Raw genomic sequence first — 26999 nt, 5'->3', positions numbered from 1 at the left:
AACCTCTTCATCATGGCTCCTTCCCACCACCTACGCCTTCCTCTGCTCCCCCCATCCCCTCTTTCACTGGGCTCCAACCACAGTGGCATCCTTTCTGCCTCTCTGGTGCCCCTCTTTTCTGCCACAAAGCCAAGGGAATTGCAGTCCTCCTTGCAGGACAGGCTTTTCCCTGGTTCCTAGCAGAACTGGCCACTTGTCATTGTCCTCAAAAAGGCCAAGGGCATCCCTGAAGTTCTCTTGGGTTTTGGGTAACATATGCCAAATAATGTTTATTTCTCTGAGGGCATTTGTAGGGACGTTTAAGTACTTCTGTATTTACTGACGTGTTTATTGTCTGTCTTCCCCACCAGACAATAAGCTTCCTGCGTGCAGAGACCCTCTGAATAGATACAAACTTTTTGACTCTGAATAGATACAAACTTTTTGACTCGAAGGCCACAATGGGTTCTTAAACTGGACCGGAGGGCCGGAACAAAAGCATGGATGGAGTGTTTGTGTGAACTAATATAAATTCAAAGTAAAGGAGCGGAGGGGAGAGCAAGAGAACCGGATAGAACAGCCCGGCCCACGGGCCGTAGTTTGCCCAAGGCTGGACTAGAAGAATGCCTGATACACTGTACGCCCTCCATAAATACTTGTGGAATCATTGAATGAATGAAATGAATAACACTTCTTCCCACAAGAAATGGATCTCTCCCTCCCTCCACTGAAGCTCCACAGGGCTTTTCACTTTTGCCTCTGTCACAGTGCCTGCTAGTCAGAACACTTTTAATTGCAGATAGCAGAAATTGACCACGAATTAACAAAAAAACAAAAAACAAAAAAGGAGGAGAGCCGCACAATGAAGGCCTCTGTGAGAAAGGACTTGGAGAGCAATCCCTTAGTTGCTCTCCTGGCCACTTTATAGCCCTATTCCTGTTGCTGGCAGTTCAGGGGCCTAGGGATTGTCTTCAGGATTGACAGGTTTGGGGATTTGCTGGCCACAGCATGACTTCCCTGAACTTCTTCCTCCTGCTGTTTCACTGATCTCTATTGGCTCTGTGGGTTGTAAGTCAAAGGCAGGGTAGGAGATCGTGTTGAGTCCTGGTCCTTGAATTGGTTCCCCTTGTCATTTCTTTTCCCGAACAATGGGACGAGAAGTTCTCGTCATCATCCCCACATCCCCTTAACCCCCAGCAATTATGGCTTACCCCTTAGCCTATGCCTCTTCAGGTCCCTCCTTGGATGTGCACCTGCCACAAACCCAAGGGAATTGCAGTCCTCCCTGCAGGGCAGGCTCAAGGTGGTGGGCTGCTACTCATCTTTCAGAGCTCACCTTTGGAGTTTCATCTTCTGTAATGGTGAGGCACAGCTCATCTGCCTCCTGACTACAGGTAACCTAGACCCACCCTTCCGTTGAGATAGCTCCTAACAGCAGTGACAGTGATCACTTTGGTCAGGTACCAGCTGTACAGCGGGCTTTTCCTAACTCTCTGTCCTTTTCCTTTGCTGGCACTGGCCCTGTCTAGGGGCAGAGGGCTGGACTTTGCAAGTTGGTGAGGTACCTGTCTGTGTGTTTGATTCTCAGCCATCTTGGGATACTTTCCAGCCAGCGATGGGGAAGTTCTTACTGCCTCACACCCCACAGTGACTCACTCATTCAGTTCCACAGGTTTGCGTTGTTCTATCATGTGCAACTGCCCAGGTCCAGCCAATGCTGCCATCACAGAAAAAAAAAGCTTCTTTTTTTTTCCCAAATAAGGTGCATGGGTGGGAGTGAGGAGGAAGAGAGAATATGTGTTGGGCAGATGAAGTTCCTTAGCCACTATGGTTCATTCACATGGCACCTACAGCCCTTTTGCTGACATTTCTGTTATTTGTATGGGCAGGCTGAGCTTTAGTGGCATGGGATGCATCCTGAGGGAGGGCACTGTGGTTTGAAAATTTGTTTTATATTTGACCCCCTTCCTACAGTTCAATACCTGGCTCAAGGTAAGCCTGAAACCCCTATTTATGGACGGGAAAGGAGGAACAAAGGCAAGGGTTGTTCTGACTCTTCACAGGAACTGGTCACATCCAACTGTCTTCTCTTTGTTCTATCAGCTCTCTGTCAATTGTGTGGGGAGGGGCACATGTGCATTTATACGTGTATTGATGGTCCCCCCTCGTTTTATCGAGATATAGTTGACACATAACATTGTATAATTTAAAGGTGTACAACATAATGATTTGATACAAGTATATACTGTGAAATGGCTACCAGAATCCGTTTAGTTAACATCTATCACCTCACAGTTACACAATTCCCCCCTGTGATGAGAACTTTTAAGATCTATTCTCTTAGCTACTTTCTATATTGATGTTCAATTTGTACCCTTTCTAAAGATGTGACCATACTGATTCCCTCCTTGAACATGCTGAGTGGTGCCCGCTGGCTTGGGTATGGAGTCCAAGCACTGCACCTTGCTTTTCAGGGCCACACGCCTTCCAGCCCCATGTCCTGCCATAGACTCTGGGAGACCATGGGCTCTGTCCACTCCAGATTTTAGGCATGATCAGAAGTGACCATGCATGTGCTAGCATGCCACAAGGCCTTGGACACAGACTGATCCCTCTGTCTGGAATGCCTTCCCTCTTGCCTCAACATGTGGACTGCTACACATCTTTCAGAGCTCACGTTCAGGGTTTCATCTTCTATGCAGCCTCACTTGATTCGTACCAGGAACCGTTAGTAGCTGGGTCCTTCTTTCCAGAGGAAGCGAGACTCTAGTCTCTGTTACACTCTACTCTAATGGTTGCTCACTTGTCCATCCCCTCACCATTTAGCCCTGTGTGGTCTCTCTGCTCCCACAACACACACTGCTCACCTTTTCTTAGCTACAGCACAGCAACACTCACTGCTCACTTATGACGTTGCTTGTCCCTTAGTCCCCAGTGCCAAGTACTTGATAAGGCTTCCATAAATACTAGCTGGTGAACTGGGACCAGGCACCTCATTCTAGAGAGATTTCAGGTTTTGGTTCTGTTTTGAACATGGATGTGCATGCCTTGCTTCATGTTAGGAACCTCAGCAACTTGAGGGCAGAGCCAAGAACAAACAAGCGCCTGGCTCTGGACCAGGCCATGTCCCAGCCCTGGGCTTGGCTTTCCTCAGGGTGTCATTGAAGACAGCACTATGGACAAGATGCTCTTGACTCCTCCACTTCCAGGTTGCATTTATTGAAGCTGGGTGAGTGGGAGGAGTTGGAGGGTTGAAGAACCCCAGGTCCCTAGTTCTCCCATAGTCTGGAGCAGGGGCAGGGTTTCCAGCCCAACCTATGTGCTCCCAAGGACAAGCTCAAAACCAGCCTGTGTCCTAATGTCTCCCAGACCCCCATATCCCCAAGGAACAGCACGAAACCTGCTCCATGAATACTTGTGGCATGGCATTATGAATAAATGAATACGTGTTCTTGTGTTTTCTATTCCCTCTTTTGCAAGTGATGCAGAGGAGGGAAAGAGATGGTAAAAGGGGAGAGATCTTTGAGAAAGATCTCTCAGGCTGCAGGAGGAGCTTGCCCCACTTGCCCCAGCTCCCACTCAAAGAAAAAAGAGTTGTTTCCCTGGAGGCAGCGATGTTGGAATTTGTGTGTGTGTGTGTGTGTGTGTGTGTGCGCGCGCGTGCGTGCGAGTTGAGGTGGGAAGAACACCTGAATGTGAGAAAAACATTTTGCTTGGCTTTGTTTAGGCCAGGCAATTGTATTCACAATGCCACCCATCCCCTCTTACAACATAATTGATCCAATCACTTAAATGTTCTATGCCATAGAGTCGGGGAGAGGAGGGATAAAACAAAACTCCCTAAATCTAACCAGTATTCCCTTAGTTGACAGCGGAGCCCTTTCCCTGCTTCCTCTTTATAAATACCTAGGCGACCTGAGATGCTGAAGACTCACACTCATGTCACCCCCACCCAAGCTTCCCGACCCCGCCCTCTCCCACCACCCGCAGCCCCGCAGCCCCCCGCAGCCCCCGCAGCCCCCGCAGGGGGAACCAAAGAGACAGAAGCCTTCCCAGCTGCCCGGAACACAGACGCCAACACCTCCTGCCCCTCACCACACGCTGCTCGCCTGCCCGCCAGCCCGCCCGCGCACGCCCCGCACGCTAATCCACAACTGAGAGGTGGGCAGCAGGAAGCTGTAAGCTGCGGTGACTCGCAGAGGCGCGCTCCTGGCAGGGCTCGTCATCCCAGACGCCTTGGTATCGCCAGATCTGCTGCCCCCACCCCCTCCCCGAGTCCCCCGCCGCAGCTCTCGCTCGCACCCCCGGCCCGGGTTCCTGTGCCCATCTGCCCTCCTGCCCTCTCCCGCCTCTCCGACCCCCAGCTTGCGGGAAGGGAGGTCGCGGTAGCGGCCCGGCAGCACCGGCGACCGTGGCGACAGCTGCGGCAGTGGCGGCAGCGGTGGCGGCAGCGGCTGCAGCGGCTGCAGCGGCTGCAGCGGCGGAGGCTGCGGCAGCGACCGTGGCAGAGGCGGTGGCGGAGGCCTCCGTGGCGGAGGCGGAAGCAGAGGTGGAGACTGAGGTGGAGGCCCACGCCTCAGTGGAGGAGGCAGTGGCGGAGGCCATCCTGGGGGAGGCGGCAGCCGCCCTGGCCGGGGAGGAGGTGGAGGCCGCTCTGGCGGCAGCAGCCGCGGTGGTGGCAGAGGCCAGCGCTGCCGAAGCCACTGCAGCAGCAGAGGCTGTGGCGCCCCCCTTGGAGGAAGAGGATGCGGATGAGCATGCAGAGGCGGAGGTGGCTGAGGCAGCGGCGGCTGCCACCGCAAACGCAGAGAGGGGCGGGAGTTCCGAGGAGAACCCGGACTTTCCAATGGCCTCACTGTACGTGGGAGACCTGCACCCTGAGGTGACAGAGGCAATGTTGTACGAGAAGTTCAGCCCGGCAGGGCCTATCCTCTCAATCCGCATTTGCAGAGACAAGATCACCCGCCGCTCCTTGGGCTACGCATATGTCAACTACCAGCAACCGGTGGACGCCAAGCGGGCCCTGGAGACCTTGAACTTTGATGTCATCAAAGGCAGGCCAGTGCGCATCATGTGGTCTCAGCGGGACCCTTCGCTGCGCAAGAGCGGGGTGGGCAACGTCTTCATCAAGAATCTGGGCAAGACCATCGACAACAAGGCGCTGTACAACATCTTCTCGGCGTTTGGCAACATCCTCTCTTGCAAAGTGGCCTGCGACGAAAAGGGGCCCAAGGGCTATGGTTTCGTGCACTTCCAGAAGCAGGAATCCGCTGAGCGGGCCATTGATACGATGAACGGCATGTTCCTGAACTACCGCAAAATTTTCGTTGGGAGATTCAAGTCGCATAAGGAACGAGAAGCTGAAAGAGGAGCTTGGGCCAGGCAGTCCACCAGTGCTAACGTCAAGGATTTCGAGGAAGACACCGACGAGGAGGCCACCTTCCGATGAAGACATCCCAGGAGCGAGTCAGCCAGCAGAGCCAAACTTTGGCTCCCACCCGGTTTACAGCCCCCTCTCTGCCCCCCTAACCCACCAGCAGTGTATTGTATTGAGAGTGCAGCTCCGTGCCTCTCTCTCTCTCTCTCTCTCTCTCTCTCCCTTCCTCCTTCTCTCTCTCTCCCCCTCTCCTCCTCCTCTCTCTCTCCCTTCCTTCTTCTCTCTCTCTCCCTTCCTTCTCTCTCTCTCTCTCTCTCTCTCTCTCTCTCTCTCTCTCTCTCTCTCTCTCTCTCCCCTCCCCTTTCACCCTCTCCTTCATTCTCCCCCCCCAACCAAGGGCATTGTGAATAATCTTGCTATCTGTGCCACTTGATAAATTAGAGGCTGCCTCTTCTCGTGATTTGGTTTTAAAAGCACTTTCTCTCTTTGTTTACTGTACAGGTGATACAATTTCATGGTAGAAACCTCAGAAAGGAGAAGGAAATCAGATGAGGGAAAACCAAGAGAGTAATGGCTCCCCACGATCCTGCTACCCAGAGACAACTACTTTTACCTTTTTGGTGTGCTGCCTTTCCAGGTTCTCTTTCTCTCTCTCCCTCCCGTTCTCACCCCCACCTCACCTTCCCTTTTAACATACTGTTATACAATGGTCCATGTATGTGGTGTTTCTTAACCTGCTTTTTTCAGAAACTAAAACCAAACAAAACTCAACCAACTGAACATCTTTCCATGTTATTCAACAGGCTTCTGAAACTCATCTTCAGTGCCTGCAGAGTGTATCCATGCACCTTAACAGTTCTGTAATCGTTCCCTCATTGTTGGACATTCAGGTGGTGCCTAGTTCTTTCCCTGTATTTAAACCCAACACTGAGTTCTCTGATGAGTGACTCCTTCCTTGTCAAGCCAAATCTCCGCTGGCATACCCTATGGTCATCTTAACTGTGGACTCAAAGGATCCACATATGGACATTTTAAAGACATTTCTGGTGTGTTGCCAAATGGCCCGTTCATAAATATTGTACCGATTTGCATTCATGCCAGTCAGTGCAGCTAGTAAAGCAGAGTATGTCCATTTCCTGGTCACTGTAATTGATGTATGTGTGTGCGCATGTGCGTGCTCGTGTGTGTGCGTGTGCGTGGGTGCGTCTGTGTGTGTGTGTGTGTGTGTGTGTGTGTGTGTGTGTGTGTTGGCCAGCTTTATGCGCTGCAAATGGCGTTTTGCTGTCCTTGGTTGTTTTGCTGGATTTAAATACTGTTTATCACTTCCTTCCCCTGTGCCTACTTCCTGCCATTTTCCCCATTGTCAAAAAAATAATTCAGCTTCATTGCGGAAAAAAATCAGAAAGCGGACCAGTTAGCAAAAGCAAACTAATGTCACCAGTAATGAATCCTCATGAACATCCATGCCTTCCTGAATCATTTTCATCTGTACCTGTGCAGTATTTTTCATTTACTTGAATTTTAATGTATATACTGTTTCAATATCTGCTTTTTCATACATAAATATATAATATAAATAGATACGGATTTATAGTTAGATATTCTTGAACTTATTTTCATGTCATTAAATATTCCTCTAAAATAGTTTTCATGGCTGTTTAGTGTTCCATTAAATGTGTTAGGTAAAGGAATAGATACATGTATGTATGTATGCATGTATATCTATACTTATAGATATGAGGGTTTTTTTTCACTGCTTCCTCATTGTAGAACATCTAGGTTGTTTCTATTTGTGTGGTTTTTTTTTTTTGTTATCCTAACCCAGACTGCTAATAATATCATAGTGCACATACCTTGCTTACATTCAAGATTATTTGTTGAGCAAACATTGTTAAAAGAGGAATTGAAGGCTCAAAGAATATGTCAGGATTAAATTCTGGTGAGTTTTTTTGTTTGTTGTTAAATGACTGTTCATTAACATGGTATTAATTTACCCTCATTAGGTTCTCAAATATTGTGACAGGTCCTGAACACCCAGACAATTTTCTGGACTTACCATTGCAATTGTTTTTGCACTATCTCAAATTTTATAAGGTGAACTGTACTTATTTATTTTTATTTATTCTCAAATTTATTTTTATATGAATAATAAAATAACAAAATAAAAACATTTTAATTGGTAAGAAAAAAGTCAAAATCACTCCAAATTCTACCACTTAACAAAAAAATTTAAAATATATGAAATAGGTACATAAATAAATAATACCTTCAAAATATAATATGTATGATTTTATTGTTGGATATTTTCACTATAATTGATACTGGGGGAAAGCTCCACAAGTCTAAATTCAGGATCAATTCTGAAGAACTGACATGTAGCCTTATTCAAATGCATAAAAGCTTTAATTGGAGAAACTACATATATGGGCAAACAGCTGCTGCCAGTAGTGGCCAGCTGGGAAGAATCCACACCCCTCCCAGGACAGGGTCTCTTTTGTATTGGGGTGTATAGTCACTTAGACCGCCAGAAAGAGCAATGTGTTCCTAACTCAACAGACAACATCAGACAATTACCACACTCTATACAGTTATTAACATCCTTTCTGGGTGCATGATGTTTATCTTTGTGCAGCATTCCACTGTTCTGGGTAGTCAACCAAGCCTGAGGCTACAGAGAGTTAAGGGTCCAACATTTCCCAGACGTCTCTGCTGCTGGAGCCATATTGCATTGCAGTGAGTACCCGTATAATTGGTCTTATATTTTCAAATTATTAAATATTCTCCTCTAATTTGTTTTTATTTTATGTTCCATATTATGGATGAGTGATAATTTCTAAAACTCAATCCATTGATGTATGTTTAAATTATTCTGTTTTTTTCCTTGGTAAAATTAACTCTTCTGGGAACATATTTGTAGCTGAATGCTTGCTAACATGTGGTACATTTAGTTACCAAATATACCTTGCCAGTTTGTTGCTGAATGCTTTTCCTGTAAAGGTTATCCCCATGAACAGTGTAAGAGAGTATATTTCCCTGGTTATCTTCTTAAGTTAATACTTTTTAAGTTATGAGAAATCAGTTAAACTTGTGGATTTTTCCTTTATTATTTCATTTTATAAGTGCATTATTTGAAAAAGATTATATATGTATTAAATATACACAACAACCACTTTGAAGAGATTAGGCTTTGCCTATTTGTCTACAAAATTTAAAATAAATATAGTATTACATTTAATGTATTCTGTCAAATTTTTATTTTCAATATATTGTGTACACCTCAAACACCATTGGCTTATCAATATTCTCTCTCTACTCACTATCATTGTATAGGTGCATCCGTATTTGCTTAAATGTGTTTCCGTACCTTGGACTTCAAAGTAGTTTATAAATTTTCTTCATTAAAGCCAATCTGTGGTGAATAATTGTACTGCAGAATTATTGTACTTAGGTAAATACATAAATGTGTAATTGAAAAGTAGAGGTCTTTTTTAAAAATTTAACTGTAACATCAAGTGGCCTGGATATACCAATTTACACTTCCACTAATACTTTGAAAGAATGCCCTTAGTCTTGCACACATTCCTCCCTTGGTATCATAACCTTATTTTTCTATATAATACTATAAAAAACATACTTGATTTTTTCTCTTTTTTAATTAAAAAATTTTTGTTGTGCTTGTTATTCAAAAAATATAAATTCATCTTAAAATGACACAGTATTTATAGGCAAAATAAAGAAAATAAAAGTAACATTGATAATACAAACTTTTTTATGTATACATATATAATAATTGCACTGTATAATGTACACATTATTATATATATAATTCATATATTTTATATATAAGATATCAAATCATCTTTTACAGCTTCACATTGTTTCAAAATCGTTTGGTAATAAATAAACCTTGGTTATGTTTTCATATTTATTTTTCCCATAATTTATTTTTATTTATTTTGTGATTCCTATATAGTTTTATTCCCTTTCCCCATTTTTCTTCTATTGTATTTATGCTACATATATGAATATTAAAAACATTGCTAAAAAGCTGTTATATTTTTTTCTTTATGAAACTATAAATTTTAAGGAAGCTGAGAGACAAAATTAGAGGAAGAATATATTTATAGTGTTTGTTATATGGTCTTATTTACAACTAGGGGTCCAGTGCATGAATCCATGCACCTTGAAAGGCACTGTGGGCGGCGAGGCTGTGATGGGCACAGGGGTGGGTTTTGCCCATCCTCCGCGCCTCCACCTGGCCCCTCCCACTGTGGCACCCCCCAAACCCCCCCGGTCCCCTGTCTGTTGGCAGCCCCACTCCCATCGCCGCCTTTCCCATGCACTGACAGCACTGGCCCGGCTCACACCCGCTGACAGTGTGGAGCAATTAGGGCCGGCGCCTGCAGTGGGTGCAAACAGTGGCTGCTGGCCCAGATTCCTCTCCAGGAGCAGGGGTTGTGGAAAGCCCTGAGGGGCAATCAGGGCTGGCAGCCGCTGCTCGCACCCACTGATGGCGCCAAGTGATGGGGGCTGGCTTTGGGCACTGGCAGCAGGTGCAAGCAGTGGCTCTGGTGCTGGCAGTAGATATGAGTGGGGCCAGCACTGGCAGCAGGAGCGAGCGCTAGGTGGGATTGAAGCGCATGAGAGCAAAGAATTTTCAGTAACCACCAGAGGCTCGTCCTGATGACAGTGACCAGCACCCTGCCTTGGTCTGGTACCCTCGCTCACCAGCTCCACCATCCCGCCGCAGCCAACACTTGCCATGTTCTGCACACACTCCCTGGTGGTCAGCGCATGTCATAGTGACCCGTTGTTCGGTTGTTCCACCGTTTGGCCTATTTGCATATTATCCTTTTATTATATAGGATATTTTGTTCTTTTACTTGCTTCCTGTGGATCTACTGTCATATTCTTACTCAAATTTATTCTTGTTCTCACCATTTTCTTTATGCTGCTTTTGTGAAATATACTGTATGTCTATGAGTCCAAACGATACATTTTATATCTCTTGTTTTATAAAATTGCCTTTTAAAACAATTAAGGAAAGAGTCAGATATGGTCTTTTGTAATTCTAGAATTATTTTGAGTAAATTTTGCTGTATTGTTTATTTTTTTCTTTTGTGTAGATTCAAACTTCTGTGTAAAATGACATTTCTTTAGCATTTCTTGTAAAGTGGGTCTGCAACCAATGGATTCTCTTATTTTTTATTTATTTGGGAATCTATCTCACCTTCATTTTTGGAAGATAGTCTGCCTGATACAAGATTCCTAGTTGGCAGATTTTTCCTACACATTTTGTCTATTTCATCTGATGCCTTGTGGCCTCCATAGTCTCTGATGATCAGTTACCTGCTCATTTGACTCAGTTCTCTTTTTCATACTCAGCTGTTTTTTTCTTTGTCTTTAAACATTTTTACTATAATGGGTCTGGTTGTGGATTTCTTAGTGCTAATTGTGCTTAAATTTCATTCAGCTTAGATGTGTATGTAGATTAATAAATTTCATTGAATAGTTTTCAAAATTTTCAGCCATCTTTCTTCAAATATTTTTACTGCCCATTTCTTCTCCACTCTTCTAGTATTCCCATTAGCTTAAGTTTGCTGAGACTTTCTTCAGACAAATCAAATTTTCCTTTTAACTCCTTCAGTAATTTTTTCATTATACTCATTGTACCTTTCAACTGCAGAATTTACAATTGGTTCTTTTATTTTATTTTACCCAGAACTTTTCATTTATAATCATACTAGTGGCCCAGTGTACGGGTAGGGTCCCTAGGCCTGGCCGGCAATCAGGGCCGATTGGGGCCTTCAGGCTACTGGCTGGGGCCTTCCTTCATTCTGCACCACCCACTGGTGGTCAGCGCATGTCATAGTGAGCAATCGAACTCCCAGTCTCCCAGTAGAACTCCAGAGGGGACACTTTGCATATTAGCCTTTTATATATATAGATGTTTAAGTTTTTTAAAAATTAACTTATTGGGGTGACATTGGTTAATAAGATTATATAGGATTCAAGTATAAATGTCTATGATACATGACCTGCATATTGTATTGTGTGTCAAATACCAAAAATCAAATAATCTTCCTTCACCATATATTTAGTGCCTTTTACCCTTTACTACCCCCACACCCATTCCCTCTGCTAACCACCACACTGTTGTCTGTGTCTATGAGATTTTGTTTGGTTTTCTTGTTTGCTCATTTGTTCCTTTCAGTTTTATATCCCACATATGAGTGAAATTACATGGTTCTCAACATTTTCTGACTGACTTATTTTGCTTAGCATGACATCCCCAAGATCCATCTATGTTGTCACAATGCAGCAGTTCATATTTTCTTATGTTTGAGTAGTATCCCACTATATACATGTACCACATCTTCTTTACTGGATCATCTATCAAAGGACACATCAGTTGTTTCCATGCCCTGGCCACCATGAGTAATGTTGTAGTGAACATAAGGGTGCATGTATCTTTATGGTATATCAATTTGAGTGTTTTAATCATAAATGGATGTTGTATATTATCAAATGCTTTTTCTGCATCTATTGATATGATCATATGGCTTTTATCCTTTATTTTGTTAATGTGAGGTATTACATTGATCAATTTGCATATGAAGAACCACAAAACCAGCCTCAACAAACTTAAGATTGAAATCATATCAAGCATTTTCTCTGAATACAATGTTTTGAAATTAAAACTCAACTACAAAAAGGAAATAAAAACCCCACAAATATGTGGAGATTAAACAACGTGTTACTAAAAAAAATGACTGGGTCAAAGAAGTAATAAAAGGTGAGATCAAAAATATGTAGAGACAAATGAGAATTAGAATACAACATATCAAAACTTTTGGGATTCTGTAAAAGCAATAATGAGTGGGAAGTTTGTATTATCACAGGCCTGTCTCAAGAAAGAAGAAAAATCTAAAGTAAACAACCTAACATTACATCTTAAAGTACTAAAAAAAAAGAAAGAAAAGCAGCCCAAAGTCTGCAGAAGAAAAGAAATAATAAAAATAAAGAAGAAATAAATGAAATACAGAACAAAAAGACTGTACAAAAAATTAATAAAACTAAGAGGTGGTTCATTGAAAAATTTACAAACCCTTGGCTAGACTCACTAAGGCAAAAAGAGAATGAAGTGAAAGAGAAGTTACCACAGACACCACAGAAATACAAAGGATCATACAAGAATGCTATGAAAGATTATATGTCACTAAATTCAATAGCCTAGAACCATGGTCGGCAAACTGCGGCTCCAGAGCCACATGCAGCTCTTTGACCCCTTGAGTGTGGCTCTTCCACAAAATACCACTCCTGGGAGAGTCTATTTTGAAGAAATGGCATTAGAAGATGTTTAAGTTTAAAAAATTTGGCTCTCAAAAGAAATTTCAATCGTTGTACTGTTGATATTTGGCTCTGTTGACTAATGAATTTGCCGACCACTGGCCTAGAAGAAATGGGTAAGTTCCTACAAATATATAACCTTCCTAAACTGAATCATAAAGAATTGGAAAATCAGCAGTGAGGAAATTGAAACAACCATCAAAACCTCCCAAAAATTGAAAGTACAGGATTTAATACCAATTCTTCTCAAGCTCTTCCAAAAAAATTGAAGAAGAGGAAATACTTCTTAACATATAAGGCCAACATAACCTGACACCAAAACATAGCAAGAATAACATACAAAAAAAGAAAACTTATAGACCAATATCTCTGATGAATACAGATGCAGAAATGATAAACAAAACACTAGCAAATCAAATACAATACATTAAAAAAACACAAAAAACAAGACATCACATTCAAGTGGGATTCATTCCAGGAGCACATGTATGGTTCAACATATGTAAAATTTTTAACTTAAATAGAGTCAGTATTTTGTAAGTTGAAAGGATGTGAACTGATGAATTCTGGTATTACCATTCTGATAATCCTATCTGACTACTTAAAGGTTTTTTTTTTTTAAGGATTAGCTGCTGATAGTTTTTCAGAGAGGCAGTAGTGTTCAGATGCATAGATGTTGAAGCTGGAATACATGTTCTTGAATCCCAGACTCTTCCACATATCAGCTGTGTTGCTTAGCAAGATTATTTATTTCTTCACTCTTCTGTTTCTTCATCTCCAAAATAATGATAACAATATTACCTACACTGTAAAATTCTGTAACAGTAAAATTAATAAACATTCATAGAGTGTTTATTAAAGGTTTATAAAATATGTTAGGCCTTTTTATTTTTGAATTAGAGGCCCAGAGCTCGAAATTGTTGTGTGGTAGTCTGCTGCCCCGCCCACCCACCCGCAGCTGCACTGCTCACAGCATTTGAACTCTCATAAGGGTGGTTGGGAGGGAGTTTCCAATCCCACTCCTTTTCCTCTAATGGTTTTCCTGCCCCTCCCCCCTTTCTCTATGCTGGACAGGAGAGCCTCTGGCTGCCCCCACCCCCCCGCCTCCCCATCTAGGGCTAATCAGGGGAAAGAGCCTTGGACCTTGGCTATAAAAGCACCTGTCTAATCACTGAGCTTATTAGGCCACCTGGAGTCCAGAAGCATAAGTTACTTCAAATAAACATTTTTGGGGTGAGTGTTAAAACTGAGGTCTCTGATATTGAGAGGAAAAAAACTATTGCTTTAAAATAATGACAACACCTATTTCAAATATTGTAATGAAAGTATGAGAAAAAACCTTCACATAAAAAGGATGAAAAAATATTATTTTACTTTGAAGACAGTAATAACTGAAAATAACAGGTTTCTTTCAGGCCACATCCTAAAAAGGTAGCTGCTTTTTTATGTCTTAGGCCTATACAATGCTCTTAAAAGACCCCTGACCCTGCCTTCTGAAGATTTTAGGTTAACATGTTTGTCTTAAAAACTGTGAGGTGCCTAATTTTTAAAAGCAACCGGCCACTGTAAGGTTCAAGGGGCAGGAAACGGGAGTTGGAGAACAAGACATATTAAAAAGGATGTTCATTCCACACTAATGAGCCAGATTCATTACAGAGGAGATAGAGAAACCAGAATTAGAGGAGGGGGAGGAGAAGAAGAAGGGACTGAACAGGGCTGACTCACAGACTGGGAGAACAGCAACACATGGAGCGGTGAAGACGCCTTTTGAGGGGAGGAACAGGAAGGGTTGGGACCCAGGGCACTCGGTACATGCTGATTGGTGGTTGAATGTCTCGGGGATATCCCAGTGCAGACGCTGGTTACGTTATAACTCTGCCCACCAGTTGTGGGGAGGGAGGATCTATCATTCCAGGTTTTTGGTGATATTAAAAAAATTGAGAGTCCAGGCAAGGTCAGGGGGTGAAGGTCCATTTTCCGTAGCTACTTCCTGCTGAGAGGGGGCATCGTTAGGGGCATCTACCCGGGGTCTCAAGGATTCTGGTGCTAGGTTCTGAATTCAAGACCAGAGAAATCTCTCCCACCTTCTGGTTGGTGAATGCCTGCATTCTGTTCTACAAAAAAATAGTGAAACAGTGCATGAGACAGGGGCCAAAGAGCAAAATGAAAGGAATATATATCAGTGGGCCTAATGATAGGAGGAGCCATGGGGTAAGTGAGTGAAAAACAGGGAGTGTTTTCTGTGTCAATTGATATGACTATGTGATTTTTATCTCTCAATTTGTTTATGTGATGTATCAAGTTTATTGATTTGCAGATATTGTACCATCCTTGTATTCCTGGGACAAATCCTGCTTGGTTATGGTGTATGATCTTTCTGATCTATTGCTGGATCTGATTTGCTAGAATTTTGTTGAGGATTTTGGCATCTATGTTCATGGGGGATATTGGCCTATAATTATCTTTCATTGTGTTTTCTTTATTTGGTTTTGGTATTAGGGTAAAGCTGGCTTCATAGAATGAGCTTGAATTTTTTGGAATAGTCTGAGGAGGATAGGTTTAAGTTCTTCCTTAAATGTTTGGTATATCTCCCCTGTGAAGCTGTCTGGCCCCGGGATTTTGTTTGCTGGGAGCTTTTTGATGACTGCTACAATTTCTTCCATAGTTATTGGCCTATTGAGATTTTTAGAATCTTCCTGATTGAGTTTTGGAAGGTTGTATTTTTCTAGAAATATGTCCATTTCCTCCAGGTTTTCTAGTTTGTTGGAGTAGAGTTGTTCATCATATTTTTTAACAATCCTGTGTATTTCCGTGGGGTCTGTTGTTATTTCTTCTCTTTCATTTCTGATTTTGTTTATTTGGGTCCTCTCTCTTTGCTTCTTGGTGAGCTTGGCTAGAGGTTCATCAATCTTGTTTATCCTTTCAAAGAACCAGCTCTTGGTTTTGTTGATCTTTTGTATTCTTCTTTTTTTTTCTTTTGTCTCTATGTCATTTATTTCTGCTCTGATCTTTATTATCTCCTTCCTTCTGTTCACTCTGGGCTTTTCTTGTTGCTCTCTTTCTAATTCTTTGAGTTGTAGAGTTAGACAATTTACTACCATTTTTTCTTCTTTTTTGAGGTAGGCCTGTAGAGCTATAAACTTCCTTCTCAGGACTGCTTTCATTGTGTCCCATAGATTTTGGATTGTTTTGTTTTTATTGTCATTAGTTTCCAGGATGGTTTTAATTTCTTATTTACTCTTATTGGTAACCCAATCATTATTTAATAGCATGCTATTCAGCTTCCAAGTGTTTGAGTTTTTTTAATTGTTTTTATTGTAGTTTATTTCTAATATTATGCCATTGTGTTCTGAGAAGATGCTTGGTATGATTTCAATCTTCTTGAATTTGGAGAGACTTCACTTGTGACCCAATATGTGGTCTATTTTTGAAAATTTCCCATGTGCACTTGAGAAGAATGTATATTCTGTGGCTTTGGGGTGAAATGTTCTGAAGATGTCAATTAAGTCCTTCTGATCTAGTGAGTCATTTAGGATTGATGTTTCTTTGCTGATTTTTTTGTCTATAAGATTTATACAGTGATGTCAGTGGTGTATTAAAGTCCCCTACTATGATTGTATTGTTATCGACCTCTCCCTTGACATCTTCCAGTAGTTTTTTTTTTTTTTTAATGTATTTGGGTGCTCCTGCATTGGGTGCAAATATGTTTACCAGGCTTATATCCTCTTGTTGTATCGATACATTTAGTATTATGAAGTGGCCTTCCTTATCTCTTCTTATGGTCTTCACTTTTAGGTCTATTTTGTCAGATATAAGTATTGCTACCCCACCTTTTATTCATTTCCATTTGCCTGAAAGGTATTTTTTCCATCCCTTCTCTTTCAGTCTGGGTGAGTCCCTTGTTCTGAGGTGGGTCTGTTGTAAACAGCATAAATATGGGTCATTTTTTTATCCATTCAGCCACTCGATGTCTTTTGATTGGAGCATTTAATCCGTTTACATTTAAAATTATTATTGAAAGGTACTTGTTTGTAGAAATTTCTATTTTTGTGCCTGTTCTCTTCCTTACCTTTTTCTTTTTTCTTTTTACAGCATTCCCTTTAGCATTTCTTGCATTGCTGGCTTTGTAGTGATAAACTCCCTATGTCATTTTTTGTCTGCAAAGCTCCTGATTTCCCCTTCAATTTTTATTGATAGTCTTGCTGGATAGAGTATTCTTGGATTCAGTCCTTTGCTTTGCCTCACTTTGTATACATCCTTCCATTCCCTTCTAGCTTGCTGTGTTTCTGTTGAGAAATCATTTGATAATCTGATGGGGGATCCTTTGTAGGTAACTCTCTGCCTCTCTCTTGCAGCCTTTATGAATCTCTTTTTATCATGAACATTTGCCATTGTGATTATGACGTGTCTTGGTGTGGGTCTATTGGGATTCATCTTGCTTGGGACTCTCTGTACTTGTGTAACTTTTTTCTTCCCCACATCTGGGAAGTTTTCTGTCATTATTTCTTCAAATAGATTTTCCAATCCTTGCTGCTCTTCTTGTTCTTCTGGCAGCCCTATTATACGTATGTTACTTCATTTCATATTGTCCCAAAGCTCCCTTAGGCTCTACTCTCTTCCTACTTTTTAATTTTTTTCTCCAGTTGCTGTTCATATTGAGCTTGTTTCTCTACCTTATCTTCTAACTCAGTAATTCGGTCATCTGCTTCTTCTCGTCTACTGTTGAAACCTTCCATGGTGTTTTAATTGTAGCTGTATCGCTTTTCATTTCTTCCTGATTTTTGCATAGGTTGTTGATTTTCTCATCCATTCCATGAATGAATTGTACAACCATTACTCTGAATTCTTTTTCTGTCACATTGCATGATTCAATTTCACTAATTTCTTTTCTGGGCAACTCCTCATTTTCTTTCCTCTGGGGATTGTGTTGTCTCCCAATTCTGACTATCACCAGAAGGTTCAAACATTGAGTTGTGTGGGCCTGGGCTATGTGCCGTGGGAGCTTTGCACCACCCAAGTGTCACTGAAGAGCTCTGACACTAAGATGTGTGGCTGCCATGGGTTGGTGGGAACCAGGCTCGCCCAGAGTCAGCATTTCCAGCACTCAGTGTGGCCTCATCTGCGCACCTAGAATCAGGGACCCTGCCTGCACCGTGCTGAAACAGAGACCCAGCTGGCGTGTGCCAAACCTTAGAGTCCCCTAGTGCATGCCAGGAGTCAGAGTTCCTCTGTGCCTACACCAATAATCCAGTATCCAAGTCTCTGTTGCTTTGTGCGGTCTCACGCTGAGAATCAGTGTCCCTATGTGCACATGCACCAAGAATTGGAGTCACTGGCTCTTAGTGTGAATGCACTGGGAGTCAGGGATCCCAGGCGCACACAATAAGAAACAAAGTCAAGTCACTGGTGCTTAGTGCTGCCTCTCGCATGGAGAATCGGGGTCCCGGTCAGCTTGGGGGACCGGGTTGCACAGTAGCACTGTGTCGGCAGGAGGTCCGCTCCTGCGCTGCAGAAAACAGACTTCTGTGTGTGCTTGCCCAGAATCGAAGTCAGGTGGCACTGCCGCCCTGCATGGGCTTGGGGTTTGGTCACCTGATTGCATTGCGGGGAACAGGTTCCAAGTGTCTGCACGCTCCCAGGTTCAAATTCCTGTGGTGGCATTGCGGCCCCTGCAAGGGGCGGATCTATCAGTTTCTATGGCACTGCCTGCAAGCCTGCGGGGAGGGGGATAGGCTGTGTGACTCACAGAAATCTGCAGCCAGGATTTCTGGATTTTTGGTGTCTGTGGGTCTGCCGCTGTGGTCACAGGTCTCTGTCCCCAGTGGCTGCAGGGTCCTGGTTTGTGTCTGAGACCAGACTGGGTGGTGCTGAGGCCAGGATCCTAGTTTCAAGCAGCTGTGTTTCTTAAGATGGCATAGTCTCTGTGCCCGCGATGGCCGCTCCAGAGTGTCCACGTTAGGAGCATGGCTCCATCTTCTAACACTGCCTGGTTTGACAGCCCCTTGGGAGACCTGCAAAATCTAACTGTCCCTAGCTCATACACACACACACCACACATGTCCACACACTCCTCTATCACTCCCTAACTCTCTCACACTCTCTCCCTCCCTACCCTCCTGCTGGTTGCCATCTTCCTTGCCGAAAAATCCCCCTAACTTTCATGGAAATGGAAGAAAAATTGACAGTGGGGAATTGTAATACACTCCACCATTCTTTTGACATTGTTTCTGTAAATGCTGACTCTGCAGCCATCACTATAATAAACTTTAGAATATTTTCATGACTTAAATACTTTATGTTCATTATCTGTTAAATCCCATTTTCCCAAAACCACCTCACCTGAGCCCTAAGCAACTGTTAAAGTGCTTTCTGAATCTACAGATTTGCCCCTTCTGGACATTTCATATAAATGGAATCACACTCTATGTGGTCTTTTGTGACTAACTTCTTTGACTTAGAATTGTGTTTTCTAGGTTCATCCACGCTGTACCATGTATCAATAATTCATTATTAAATAGCCAAGTAACATTCCACTGTTTGGGGATATTGTATTTTATTTACTCACTCATCAGCTGATGAATGTCATTTGATGGGCTCTTTCCACCTTAGGGGGTATTATGAAAAAATAGTGCTATGGACATTTCTATGCAAGCTTTTGTGTAGATATATATTTTCATTTTCCTTGGATGTATACCAAGGAGTGGAACTTCTTGGTTATATGGTAACTCTGTGTTTCATATTTGAGGGAATGGCAGACTGTTTTCTGAAGAATCTGCATCATTTTACATTCCAACCAGCAATGCATGAAGGTTCAGATTTTTCCACATGCTCCACAACACATCATTTTCTGTCATTTTAATTTTAGCTGTCCTGATGGATGTGTAGTCTCTCATTGTGGTTTTGATTTGCATTTCTCTAAGGACTTTTCATGTGCTTATTACCCATTTCAATATATTTTTTTGGAGAAATGACTATTCACATATTTTTCCCATTTCTCAATGAGTATATTTATCTTATTATTGGTCTGTAAAACTAATTTATATGATCTGGCTCCAAGTCCCTTATATGTTATGTGATTTTTAAATGCTTTTTCCCATCCTGTGGGTTTTCTTTCAACTTTTTTGATGATGTTATTTGCAGCAAATAAAGTTTTAAAATGTGATGAAGTTCAATATGTCTGTTTTTCTTTTGTTTTGGAGCTTTTGGTGTTGTATCTAAGAGACTATTGTCTAATTAAATGTTGTGAATATTTACCACTATGCTTTCTTCTAAGAGTTCTGTATTTTTAGCTCTTATATTTGGGTCTGTGACCCATTTTGAATTAATTTTTGTCTATGGAGTGAATTGAAGATCAGGTCTGATTTCATTCTTTTGCACATGGATATCCACTAGTGTCAGCATCATTTTTGAAAACATTCTCCTTTACCCTGTATAGTTAATTATGTTAACACCTTGTTTGAAAATAATTTGACTGTAAATGTGAAAGTTTATTGATGGACTTTCAATCCTATTCCATTAATCTATATAACTATCCTTATGCCAAACCCAGACTCTCTGGATTGCTGAAGTTTTGTAATAAGATTTCAATTTGGGAAGCGTGAGTCCTCCAACTTTAATCTTGTTTTTTCAAATTTGCTTTGGCTATTCTGGGGCCCTTGAATTTCCTGGTGGATTTTGAACTCAGCTTTTTTATGTCCTTTTTTTATAGGCCTCAGTCATGAAACAGCTCTGGCCACTAACACAGGCATCAAGCTGAGATGAACTAAGGACTGTGCATCTCTTTTGTTCCTGATTGATATAAGAGCAACACCACCAATCAGGTTTCTCCTTCAGCTTATTTATTTCTGCAAAGAATCACCTGGGATTTTGTTGGAGATTGCATTGACTCTGTAGATCAGTTTGCAGTGTACTGCCATATTAACAATATTAAGTTTCCCAGCAAATAAGCAGGGATTACCTTTCTATTTATCTCCCTTTTATAAGTTGTTGTAGAGTATGCATAACATAAAATTTAACATTTAATAATTTTTAAGTGTTCAGTTCTGTGTCATTAAGTACATTTACCTTGTTGTGTAACTGTCACCATTTTCATATCCAGAACTTTTTTATTTTCCCAAAATGAAATTCTGTACCCATTAAACAGTATCTCTCCATTCTCCCTCTCTCTGCCCAGCCCCAGACAACCACCATTCTGCTTTCTATCTGCATGGCCTTCTGTCAATACCTGCATTACCTTTTCATGTTCATTCTATTTACATTTAATATAATTACTGATAAGGTAGGATTTGTGCCTGCTGTTTTATTTTTATCATGTTCTTATGTTCCTCTTACCATTGAAAGTGCTGTTTTGTGCTAAATTGATTTTTGTCTCATATATTACATTCATTTCATTCCCTTATTGTTTCCTATATTTTTGAATGATTCCCTTCATGGTTGTCCCAGAAATTGCAATTAAGATCTTAACTTAAAAGAATGTAATTCAGATTAATACCTGATTAATTTCAATATAATATGCAACTTAATTTCAATATTATATACAAACATTGATCATATATATCTCTGGACCCTTCAGCTTGTTTGTACTCTTTTTGCCATAAAAATTGCATCTTTATATCTTTTAAACCCATCCAGACAGTTTACAATTATTGCTTTATGTACTTGTCTTTTAAATTACATAAAGGCATAAAACAGTTACAAACAACAGTACATTTATGCTGTCTTTTATAAATGCCAGCATAATTACCTTTAGTGATGCCCTTTATTTCTTCGTGTGGATTTGAGTTACACTCTAGTCATTAGAGAGTAACCCAAATCCACACTAGAGTCTAGTGTCTTTTTGGGATTTCCCCCTTAACATTTTTTTTTTTTGTAGGGCAGATTTGCTGGTGATAAATTTGCTCATTTTCTCTTTATCTGAGAACTAGAGGCCTGGTGCATGACATTTGTGCACAGGTAGGATCCCTAGGCCTGGCTGGCGATCAGGGCTAATCTGTGGGGCAACTAGCAGGGCAATCAGGGGCCCCTGCTGGCACCCGCCTTGGCAAGCCTGGTGCTGCCCACTTGCCGGCCCTGCCCCCCGCCACTGCCGCTGCTTGCCTCCTTCTGTGGGGCAACCGGTGGGGCAATCAGGGGACCCCTGCTGGCACCCACCTTGGCTGGCCTGGGGCCTGCAGGCTGGGGGCAGCTCCTGCGTTGAGCATCTCCCCCCTGGTAGTTAGTGCTCATCATAGCGACTAGTTGTTCCACCGGTTGTTCTGCAGTTCGGTTGTTTTGCATATTAGGCTTTTATTATATAGGATGGCTTTATTTCACCTTCATTTTTGAAGAATAGTTTTGCTGGATACAGAATTCTTATTTGAAAGTCTTTTGCTTTCAGCACTTTTAATATGACTTCCAACTACCTTCTGTTCCCCATGGTTTCTGATGAGACTTTGGTTGTTAAGCTTACTGGGGACCTTTTGAATGGGATGAGCTGCTTGTTATTTCCTTGCTTTCAATATTCTCTCATTATCTTTGACTTTGAGCAGTATGACTAAGCTGTTTCCAGGTGCAGATCTCCTTGAATTAATCCTCCATGGAATTGCATAGCTTTTTATTTGAGTAGATTAATAGTTTTAATGAAATTTGGGGAGTTTGAGGTCATTATATTTTTCCAATATTCTTTCTTCTCCCCTTTTCCCTCTCCTTCCCTTCAGGGACTATCATTATGTTTAAGAGAGACATGTATGCAAAGTACCAAGCATAGTTTACAGCATAGCAACAAACATAAGTTGGTGTGCTTAATCATGTTCTGTAAGGCCTCTGAGACTCTGTTCATTTCACTTCATTCTTTTTTCTTTCAGATTGTACAATCTCAAGTGGCTTTACTTTCCAAATTGGACAATTTTTTCTCATGCCAGTTTCAATTTCTCTCTTTCAATTTGAGCCTCTCTCGTGATTTTTTAAATTGCGGTCATTATACTTTTCAGCTGCAGAGTTTCTACTTGTTATTTTTAAAATAAATTCTATCTCTTTGATGAAATTCTCTATTTCATGAGTCATTGTCCCTTTGATTCATAAAACATGGTTTCTGTTAGCTGTTTGAACATGTTTGCAATAGCTGATTTAAAGTTTCTGTCTAGTATGTCCAATGTCTAGACATCCTATGTATGTCCTGATACTTTCTTGATTCTTCACATGTCTGATAGGTTTTGGTTGAAAGCTGGATATTTTAAATAATAAAATATGGTAACTCTGCAATTTAGATTCTTTCCCCTTTCCAGGTTTTTTGTTGTAGATGTATGTTGTGGGTATTCTTGTTGCCAATTATTTGTTTAGTGACCTCTCTGAACTACTTGTGTAAAGTCACTATCCTCTGATGTGTGTGGACACTGAAGTCACTGCTTGGTTAGCTTAGTGGTTAAATTAATGATTGAGCAGAGATGCCTTTAAGTGCCTGTAACTGTTAACATCTCCCAGTCATTGCCACAGGGCTCTGTGTTTATGGTGGGCATGCCTTCAACACTCAGCCAGGCAGTTGTCAACTTGGTCTTAGCTTTCATTTCTGCTTGCACAGAGCCTCAAATAAGCCACAGTTGAGAGCTTAGGACTTTCTTGGGTCTTTCAAGAGCATGCCATGGGAATGTGCCTGGCTTACTGATCTTGTAAGGATATGTCACAGCTTTTCAAAGTCCTCAGGACATCTTATTACCCATTTATTCATTTTAAGGTTTTGGTTCAGCTATTGTTTGCCCCCGAGTGTTATCCACTGCCTGAAGCAGCTGCAGTGTTCAATAGCCTCAAAATGTTTTTTACAAAAGTCTCCTTGCCAAAGGCATTTGAAACTGGGAAAGGTCTGAGTCAGTCCAAATACAGACAGCCATGCAAATGAGGTGATCTTTCAGGGAACTCCCAGACAGATCAAATAATGGCAAGTCTCTCGGAATGAGGCTTTGCAGGAGGCCCATGCCCTTTCTGCTCCTTCTGGTGGCTGTCAGGCTGCTGTTTTTCACTGTGATTGCAGGCTGTTAGAATTTAATGCTACCACAGAGTTGGATACTGGGGCATGGGAATAGGATTAGTTGAAATGTCACTTAGTTCACTCTTCCTATTGAAATTTAGTTGTTACTTGTAAGGTTTGAGGTGCAGGAAACGGGAGTCAGAAACCAAAGCATGTTAAAAGAGAAAGTTTATTCTGCACTAATGAGTGAGATAGAAAAACCAGGATTAGAGGAGAAGGAGGAGAAGGAGGACCCAGCTGGGCTGACTCGCTGAGAGAAAGAACAGCAACACATGCAGCGGTGAACATGCCTTTTGAGGGGAGGAACAGGAAGGGATGGGGCCCAGGGTGGAATGGGAAGGGGTGGGGCCCAGGGTACTTGGCACGCACTGATTGGTCATTCAATGTCTCGGGGATGTCCCGGCAGCAGATGCAGGTTACGTCATACTCCGCCCACCATTTGGGGGAAGGGAGGATCTATCATTCCAGGCTTTTGGTGATATTAAAAAAAATTGAGAGTCTGGGCAAGGTCAAGGGGTGAAGGTCCATTTTCCGTAGCTACTTCCTGCTGAGAGGGGGTGTCGTCAGGGGCATCTACCCGGGGTCTCAAGCATTCTGGTGACATAGGTATCTCTAGGTTCTGAATTCAAGGCCAGAGAAATCTCTCCCACCTTCTGGTTGGTGAATGCCTGCATTCTGTTCTGCAAAAAACTAGTGAAACAGCACATGAGACAGGGACCAAAGAGCAAAATTAAACGAATATATATCAGTGGGCCTAATGATGGGAGGAGCCATGGGGTAAGTGAGTGAAAAACAGGGAGTGTTTTCCGTGCTGGACGAGGGGTGCAGCAGCATGATTTCCCCAAGGGACTGGTTGGTGAAGTCTCAAGAGCGATCCTGTTGAGTCACTTGGCAGGTAAAAGCTGGTCCTGAGGCTGCCACAGCGTCACTTGTCTGGTTTTGCTGCTTTTCTGGGCCTGGAGCTGAAATATAACCTGGGGGTAAGGTTCTTGAGGAGGACTGAGTCCCCTGGCTGGAGGGCTGGTCCTCAGGAGTCTTGGTGGGCTGATTCTGGATGAGGCAGAAACCTATCAGCATGTTTCTGGAGCAATTGCCTGAGTAAGGGCAGGTATGGAAGATAAGTAGCCAGGAGAGGAGGGTCAGTAAGGAAGGGTCTCCCATATAAGAGTTCTAAAAGGGCTTAAGAAGGTGGGGCTCCTTGGTGTAGCCCGGATTCCAGTCAGGGCCATGGGCAGGAGGTCCGGCCAGGAGCTGCAAATTTCTAGAGAGAGTTTAGTTAGATGGTCTTTTAAAGAGGCCGTTGATCATCTCGATCTTACCCGATGATTGTGGGCAGTAGGGTATATGCAGTTTAGTTAAGTCAGGATTAGAGAGAGGAAAATATGAGAGTCTCGCCCAAGGTTGAGTGAGGGCCTCGACGACCTCGGGACAGGAGTGCGTTGCCGCAGGTTGGGTGGAGGCAGTGGGAAGGAGAGTGGCCAGGTTCAGGGCTGGGGACTGGGTCAGGGAGATGTCAGGATTCTCAAGGAACAGGAGATGGAGTTCCTGCATGCGAGAGAGGGCAAGGAGAGATAAGGATTGGTGGGACAGAAGATCCTGTAGCCTATGGGTGGGGGACACCTGTAAGGGTTGCTGGAGGCAGATCTTCTGGGTCTCCTTGGTGAGACCGGTGGCTGCAGCCAGAGCCCGGAGGCAGGGCTGCCATCCCCGAACCATGGGATCAAGCTGTCTGGACAGGTAGGCTACGGGGGTTAAGGCTGGCCCTAGAGGCTGGGTGAGTACCCCCATAGCTATTCCCTGTCTTTCATCAGTAAATAGTTGGAAAGGCCTAGAGAAGTCTGAGAGAGAGAGAGAGAGAGAGAGAGAGAGAGAGAGAGAGAGATGCCAGAAGGGTATCCCGGAGCTTAGAAAAAGCCTGGTGAATGAGGGAGGGTGAGGAGAGGGGTTCTACTGGTGTTTCTTTAGTTCCCTGGTATAGGGGCTTAGGTAGGAGAGTAAAGTTTGGGACCCAATGGTGGAAGAATTCTACCAGCCCTAGAAAGGACAAGATCTGTTCCGCATAAGTGGGAGGCTGTAAGTATCTTATTGCTTGTGTTTGGTCAACTTTCAATCCTTGGGAATTGGTCAACAGACAGATCCCTAAGTAAGTGACGGTGGGGGCCGACAGATGCGCCTTTGCAGGGGACACACGGTATCCTTTGTCCCGTAGAAAGTTCAGGAGGCCAGCTGTATGCCTCTGAGACATGTCTAGGGAGGGGCTGCAGAGAAAGAGATCATCTACATACTGGAGAAGAGTGCTGGGTTCTAACGAGCATTGTCGGAGGTCTCTGGGTAAGGCCTGGCCAAGCAGATGAGGACTGACACAGGCAGTGGGGGATCGGCATTCCCATGAAGGGAGAGGGCCAGGAGCAGAAGAAGCAGGGAGGCTGAAGGGCTTCGAGTGAGCTGCAGAGTGGCCCCTAGTTTGGTGAGGATATCCCATCCTAAAACGGGCACGTGGCACGAAGGCATGACTAGGAACAAATGGGTTATAGGGCTATCATTGAGGAGACAGGGAAAGGGTCCGGTGGCCAGAAGGCAGGTGGATTTGCCATCAATACCCATGACCGAGATTGTGGAAGGGAAGAGTGGCTCAGAAAAAGGAGGGCAGGACAGAGAAGGCAGCCCTCGTATCAACCAGAAAGGAGACCTGCTTACCCACTACCTTGAGCGTTACCCTGGGCTTGGCGAGGGTGATGGGGGTCATTGAGTCCGGGCATCTTCAGTCTTCAGCCAGTCTTCAGTCATGGCCAGCAGCGGTTCATGACCTGGACGGGCGGCCCCTCTGTGCTGAGACGCAGAGGGCCCGTCACTTTTCCAGGGGCAGTCACTTTTACTGCACACCGGGCAGGGCTTGGTTGGACCCAGGGGCCGGGGCATTGCTTTGCCCAGTGGCCTTCATTTCCGCACTTGAAACATCCTCCAGGTGGCATTCATCCTCTCGTTGCACCCCCACCATGCACAGTCCCTTTGGACCATGCATGGTTTCCATCGGCCTCAGAGCTGCTACCAAGGCTTGGGTTTGCAGATTCACCTTTTGTCGAAGGCGGGCTTACTCTGCCTGCTCCTCATGGGCATTAAAACCTTAAAGGCCATATTCACTGGATCTCGGACCTGGGTCTGAGAAGGTGTTAGGGGAGGGGGTGGCGGAGCAGGCAGCTGGCTGTGGGCAGGAGGAGGAGGAGGAGCGTGGTGGCGGGCGGCCACACCAGGCGGGGCCTGCAGGGGCGGGCTGTGGGAGGTCTCAGTAACTAT

The 26999-nt window shown here is 43.2% G+C and overlaps 1 protein-coding gene across 8 annotated transcripts in view; it reads left to right on the top strand.

Annotated features, from left to right (window-relative positions):
- Positions 1 to 4174: 4174 nt before the first annotated feature.
- The window catches only part of LOC308240360 (polyadenylate-binding protein 1-like 2), a 142122-nt gene continuing 119297 nt past the window's right edge, over positions 4175 to 26999 (top strand). The window contains exons 1-3 of one of the 8 annotated variants that reach the window (XR_013959794.1): positions 4175 to 5445; positions 5858 to 5993; positions 6160 to 9059. Coding sequence is in view for 1 of the 8 variants with exons in the window: in XM_080653249.1 (XP_080509375.1) it covers positions 4826 to 5428 (603 nt within the window). In the remaining 7 variants the exon portion in view is untranslated. Of the gene's footprint in view, positions 9060 to 20414; positions 20535 to 26999 lie in introns of those variants that run through there. The other 7 variants (XR_013959793.1, XR_013959795.1, XR_013959796.1 and 4 more) reach the window with 7 other exon arrangements.

Source organism: Plecotus auritus (genome assembly GCF_963455305.1).
Source record: "Plecotus auritus genome assembly, chromosome: X".
Lineage (NCBI taxonomy): Eukaryota > Metazoa > Chordata > Mammalia > Chiroptera > Vespertilionidae > Plecotus > Plecotus auritus.
This window is presented reverse-complemented; position numbering and strand designations above follow the sequence as displayed.